The sequence below is a fragment of the Pseudomyrmex gracilis genome, unplaced genomic scaffold (assembly GCF_002006095.1).
Source record: "Pseudomyrmex gracilis isolate BER0280 unplaced genomic scaffold, ASM200609v1 scaffold_168, whole genome shotgun sequence".
Lineage (NCBI taxonomy): Eukaryota > Metazoa > Arthropoda > Insecta > Hymenoptera > Formicidae > Pseudomyrmex > Pseudomyrmex gracilis.
This window is the reverse complement of record NW_018020752.1, coordinates 202,352-208,402: the sequence shown is the minus strand read 5'-3', so window position 1 is coordinate 208,402 and position 6,051 is coordinate 202,352. Positions and strand designations below refer to the sequence as shown.

At 42.2% G+C, this 6,051-nt stretch overlaps 1 protein-coding gene across 2 annotated transcripts; it reads left to right on the top strand.

The window, feature by feature from the left end:
* Positions 1 to 184: 184 nt before the first annotated feature.
* LOC109857675 (DALR anticodon-binding domain-containing protein 3) lies at positions 185 to 2,597 on the top strand. Of its 2 annotated transcripts, none has more exons than XM_020434228.1 (5): positions 185 to 712; positions 1,005 to 1,650; positions 1,879 to 2,012; positions 2,102 to 2,269; positions 2,428 to 2,597. In XM_020434228.1, the coding sequence occupies exons 1-5, from the start codon at positions 455 to 457 to the stop codon at positions 2,542 to 2,544; spliced, it is 1,323 nt and encodes a 440-aa protein (XP_020289817.1). In that variant the 5' UTR covers positions 185 to 454; the 3' UTR covers positions 2,545 to 2,597. The 2 variants fall into 2 exon arrangements, with proteins under 2 accessions (XP_020289817.1, XP_020289818.1); XM_020434229.1 differs by lacking the exon at positions 185 to 712 and adding an exon at positions 717 to 788.
* Positions 2,598 to 6,051: the final 3,454 nt, after the last annotated feature.

The following is a 6,051-nucleotide window of genomic DNA, read 5'->3' as shown; positions in this document are numbered from 1 at the left end:
AATTAAACTATTATTATTAAATATCAATACTCGACAATTTTATTGAAACCCTAAATAACAAATATTTATATTTGTTATAATTAATTAATAATGAATTAGCGATAGAAAAAAAAGTCGATTGATTGAACGAAGAAAGTGATGCCTCACGTCGATTCGTGTTGTAAGTATGCGTGTCTCGCGGAAATATACAGCGTGACATAACCTAACATCTTCGATGCGTCAAGTGCAGCTGAAACAGGCGGCATACTTTTTCGTTCTGTCGGCATCTTACGTTCTTTTAATACACATTAATTTTGTTTTCTTTTTCCGTTCTTTTCGAAGTTCCTTCGTGTGTCAAATGCACGCACGAAGAGTGTGAAAAAAAAAAAAAAAAAAAAAAACAAATACCGTAGAACGCGAACTCGCTGTAATGGCAAGTGTAATTTGACGTTTATCGCGCGCGTCAAAAACCTCAATGGAAAGCTGGACGAATTTCGCCGTGAAATCTCTCACCGACAACATTGTCTTTCACTTTACCGGCAACGTGCACAAAAATTCGTTCGTAATCAAAACGAACAGCGAGAATCTGTCAGTAAACGGAGAGCTGCATTTTCTATGGAGCTTCAAAGCGTGGAAGAATCTCGTCGATTGCACCGAGAATTGCGCAAGCATTTTGCAACACTTCGCTCACACGCACGACGCGATGAAAAGCAACGTAAACACAGCCGAAGAGGTAATCTGGAGATTTGTGCCAAGTGTTATACGCAAACAAATATAGTTCGAGTGTTGAAGGAAGATCAGTTCCGGTTGTGCGTTTTCGCAATACTTTCTATAATTAAGTTCGGTTTTTTTTTTCTATTTTCTTTTTTTTTTTTTTAATAAAAAATTACTGGATATAAAAAAGTGTTGAAATACACAACGGTTGTAATTTTAAAAAGAGATCAATTGTGTGTATAGCAATTTATAAACTTAAAATCTCAATTAATTAATTAGAAAGAATTTAATTAATTTCAATCTTGTAATAGGTTTTGAAACTGCTGACACGGGAAAGCGACAGTTGGCCAGTAAAAATACATAAATGTTCATTACAAAAGGAAAGAGTCTGTTTGTTCTTAAATCGTGGAGATATTCTAGCAAACAGTATAAGAATGGCAATCGAGCATGGAATGATGTTCGGAAGATCTTCATCAAATGGTAAAACATTTAGTTTGAAGTATCAGCCTGATGCGCAATCTGATCTTACTACTCGGCGACTTAGCATAATGAGAGACGTTGCTGCGAAGGTGTTGAATTTGCACGGGTACGTGCTGTCACCGCTCGAAGAGAAAAACTGTGCTGGCAAGTACGTATTTACCAGTAAATCAGAGGGACATGTCGACGAAGAGTACAGAAAATATGTCTGTGGTGTTGTGAAAAATTCTCAATCGAATTTGAAAGAGACGGATCTTACGTGGGAGCAATATGTAAAATGCAAAGTGAATCAGTTGGCGGAATTGAACGAGTACAAAATCATTGAGAGCGAGAGAAGTGACGAACAGAAGAATCTCTTTTTGCACACCTTGGCAAGTGCCATTGTCATTTTTGAATTGATGGCCGTGAAACCAAGTCGTGCGGTTGTTATTGGGAATAATAATAATTTAACAAGTGATAAAAACGTTACCAATACCAAAGGTATGTGTTTTTTGTTTTTTTTTCATGATAATAAAATTATTGTTCTAAATAAGTTTCAAATAATTTTTAAAATTATCTAAAAAAAGAGAGAAACTTCATAATCTTTTAAATATTTATTCGGAGTAGATATGTGAGATTGAACTTGATTGTTTTGCAAAAGAAAATAAACGAAAGACTTTTATCAAATTGAAAATAATAAATATATATCTATGACAATAAATATTTCAGGTGCGTCGTTTGTATTATACAATACTGCCAGAATAGCAGCAATTATCGCAAAATATAACGAGAGAGTGTCATGCGAAGATTATCCCAGTTTGCCAAATATTCAAAATGTTGATTTTTCACAATTAAATGAAGAAGTAAGTCACAGTTTTTTCTAAAGTTTTTTTTTCTAATTTTTACATAAATATTTTATAAATTATTTCATTTGTGTTTGTTTCGCTTTTAGGAAGAATGGGAACTCGTGTATAATTTTATTTTTGGATATCCGCAGATGATAGACGCCTGCGTGAAATGCGAACCGAATTTTCACGTACAACCACAGTTATTGTGTTTGTTTCTGTTGCGGTTATGTCAGAAATTTAGCGTTTACTATCGAAAAATCAAAATTCTAATGGTGAGAGAAAAACATGCACAAAGTCAACAATTTGTTTTTTTTTTTTTTTTTTTTTTTTAATCTTAGTATACTGTATAGTGTTTTTGTATATGGTTTTTTTTGTCTTTTATATGGCCACATGAAATTATTTTGTACAACGTATTTTAATAATTTTGCAGGAGGGGGATCATTTGATTCCCAAGATGGTTGCAAGAATATACATGCTGCACGCGTTGCAAGTTGTTTTTGAAAATGCGTTGGACATTTTGAGCATTAAACCGGTATCGCGGATGTGAAATGCGCGCGACTTGTATTCCAAAAATCAGAGATAAGCGCGATAAAGTGTAAAAAGAAAAGAAACCTATTAAATTTCATTATATCAAAAAACTTGCGTATTGTTTCCAGAATCTTCTCTTTTCGTTGTGTGTGATGAGAGAAAATAACGTAATCGGAAATTACTTATATACATGTGTGTTCCAATCTATAGTCGCAATTGAGATTTCGTATTGTGCGAGCGTAACGAATCGGATTGATTCGGCTTTGTTCGGCGGCGCGTTCAGCTGCGCTCAGCGGTCGTTCAAAACGCCTTCGGAAACCCCCGTTGTCGACGACAGCGGCGACGCTGGACGGCCCAGCTGTTTGTTTTGTTTTCGGGCATGAGATTCACGTGACAGCCGGCGGGGTGTTGGTGGCGGCACGCGACGATCGCGGCACCGTTTGTTACCGCGGTCGCGATTGGCCGTCGTGACGCGCTCGGGATCGCGCTCGGCCAATCAACGCGCCGGTAACCGCGGCGTATCGCCAAACAGCACAGAGAGAGCGCTGTTGCCGCCGACGAAGAGGAGCGTTTGACATCGATAAATGCGTGCGAGTGCTCGCGAAGCGCGGAGGTGCTGATCTGTCGCTCGCTCGCTCGTTCGGCTCATCTGCTCCGGAATTTTGTTCGCGATTCTGATCGTCGTTGTCGTTGTTTATATATCGCCGCGTCAGTTACTTCGGTCGCGTTGTTCCTGTTGCCGTGGCCGCTGCTCGTTCAACTCGTTCTCCATTCCGCGTTCGGCATTGTTCGTTGTCCGATCACAGCCCGCTTTCACCCCGCCACCGCTACCGCCACCGCCACCGCCGCCGCTGCCGCCGCCGCCGCCGCCGCCGTCGCCGTGCGCCCCTCCGCCCCCGTGGGAAACCTGTGCTAGAGTGCTGGGCAGTGCTGATCGTCCACATAACAGTGAACAAGCATTGTTGTCAGTATCTCTTTCTGTCTCTTTGTGTCTGTTGTATGTCTCTCTCTCTTTCTCTCTCTCTCTCTCTCTCTTTCTCTCGCTCTTTGTATGTACCCTCTTGCCCCTTCCCTGTTTCTTACGTTCGCATGCTTCCTTAATCGCCGCGGCCCGTGCCAAATGTCATCGGGCGGATGTTAGGCGTAGATAAATATATATATATAGTATATATATACATATGTATATAAAGGTGCGCGCGTACGTATGCATACGTTAATATGTATATATATATATATATATTATATATATATATATATGCTTAGATATATATATGTTTGTACACTCATGCGTGTATGTAGTTTACGCTACAAGTAGAGACCGTGCGCGCATATACGGAGCAAGAGCGGCCTCGTACGTGCGACGAGGGGACGATGAGATCTCAGCTGGCGCATTCTAGTGGACGTTCGCGGTAGAAAGTGCTGTTGCGCGAAGGCAGGTCGCCCGCCTCTTTGTTTGCGAGTTATCAGCTGGCGCGCGTTGCCTCGCGCCTCGTCACGATAAACGGCCGCCCTCTCTCTCCCTGAGGCCCGCGCAGCAACAGCGGAGGCTCCCGGAGCAGACGAGACCAAATTCGCGCCCGTCGCGAAAAACACACACCGTCGTTTCTCTTTTTCAATCAAAAATCGACCCTTCGCGCGAATCGCGTTTCTCCTCCTCTCTTCCTCCTCCTCCTCCTCCTCTCGCTGTGTGACACATTCGTCATGTTTACAGCGGTGACAGATGGCTTTTCGGTTGAATTTAAAACGCGAGAGCCGTTGCGTAAAAAAAAACGGGTTTGTACGGAGAATAGTTTTCGAGCGATTTATCAATGCTTTTTCCATTATGTTTGTGTGTGTGCGTGTGTGTGTGTGTGTATTTTACTGTACAATCAGTCGCGTGAGCATTTATCATTTTCTCGCAAATAAAGCGGCTTCGTATTAACCTTCTTTCTCTCCTCGCGCTTCTCTTTGGATTCAGTCGCGATTCCTTTTTTTTTTTTTTCCCTATATCGCGCAAAATGTTTTTTATTCGCCGAATTAACGGATGTTATTACTCTTTGCGAGTTCCGTAGTTGCGTTCTCCCGATAGAGCGTGAACGATTTTACGTCGCAAATATTTTTTTTTTTTTTATAATACAAATTTATAATTTTACGCATCCACGTATGTTTATTTATTTAATACAGGAGATGTCGCAAATAAATTCTTCTTAAAGTTTCGCGTCCTTTTTTTCTTCCCGCGTGCTTCGCGATAACTTTTATCCGACTTCCCTCGAACGCATTCGACAAAAGATTCTCTCTCTCTTATACACACACATACACACACACACACACGTTCTTGTTTCACATTATTTTTAATGTACAAGAAAAGTTTTATTCCAAAGCACACGCCGCGCACGTATCGTAAATTTTTACCGTAATCGTTCTTATATTTATCGCGTCTCATTATCTTTATCCTTCTCCATCTCTTCCCGTCTCTTTCTCTCTCTCTTTCTTTATCCCTCTCCGCTCTCTCGCTCTGTTTCTGTTTTACTCGCTGTTTATTTTTCTCGCGTTACGCGACCGCGCGTAGGCGGCGTATTCTCTCTTTCATTCCGTCGCCAACCCCCGCCTCCTCCCTGTATTCTCCCCCCCTCCCCTCTTTCTTTCGTCATATGTGTAACATCGCTGCGTGTGCGTGCGTGCGCGCGTGTACGGCTCGTGCTCTTGTGCGTTGTTCCACGATCGGCTTCTCTCGGCGGTTGTTCGAAACGCAGTTACCTCGACGCGGGCATTTTTGTATCGCAATAAGCGGCGGTTTGGTTACCCGATACGACTTGACGGTCACGCTGCGATTCCCCACGTGAAAATCGACGCGACGTATCGCGTTTTTAATTCGCGAGTGCCGCGCACTTGATTGATAAACTCGGCTTCTTTTGTGCTCTAGTGCGATCCCGGTGGATGTGGTGTTAAGCGGTGAGAAGGAAAGGAGCAACATCATCGTCATCATCATCATCAGCAGCAGCAGAAGCAGCAGCCGTAGCAACAGGGAACAAGAGAAGCAGCACCGTGGTAGAGCAGCATCAGGAAGAGGAGGAGGAGGAGGAGGAGGTGGTGGAGGAGGGGAGGGGAGGCGTACATCACGAAGACGGCCGGATAATCGCGATCGAAGTGGAAATACTCACCAGACAACAACAGAGCGTTACCAACGTGCTCGGAAGGACACGCCAGACAGTGAGGCGACATTTCGAGCAGAAACATTTATACAAATGTTAAAGTACATTCGTCAACTGATAAGATAGATCGACGGAACGTTTATTATATGAACACAAAGGCAAGGTGAAGGGTGACTTGACAAGAATACGAGTGTGTTTTCTTCGACTAAAAAGTTTAAGTGGAAACAGCCGAAGTAAGATTAACATCGACGGTCGATCGAAAAGTGCGACGAACTCTTTTTTTTAACTGAAATAATTTGTTACTTCTTGTTATACTATATTTGTGAGAAATAAGCGCGTGATAGAGAGAGAGAGAGAGAGAGAAAGAGAGCTACTGTGAATCAAAACAGAAACAT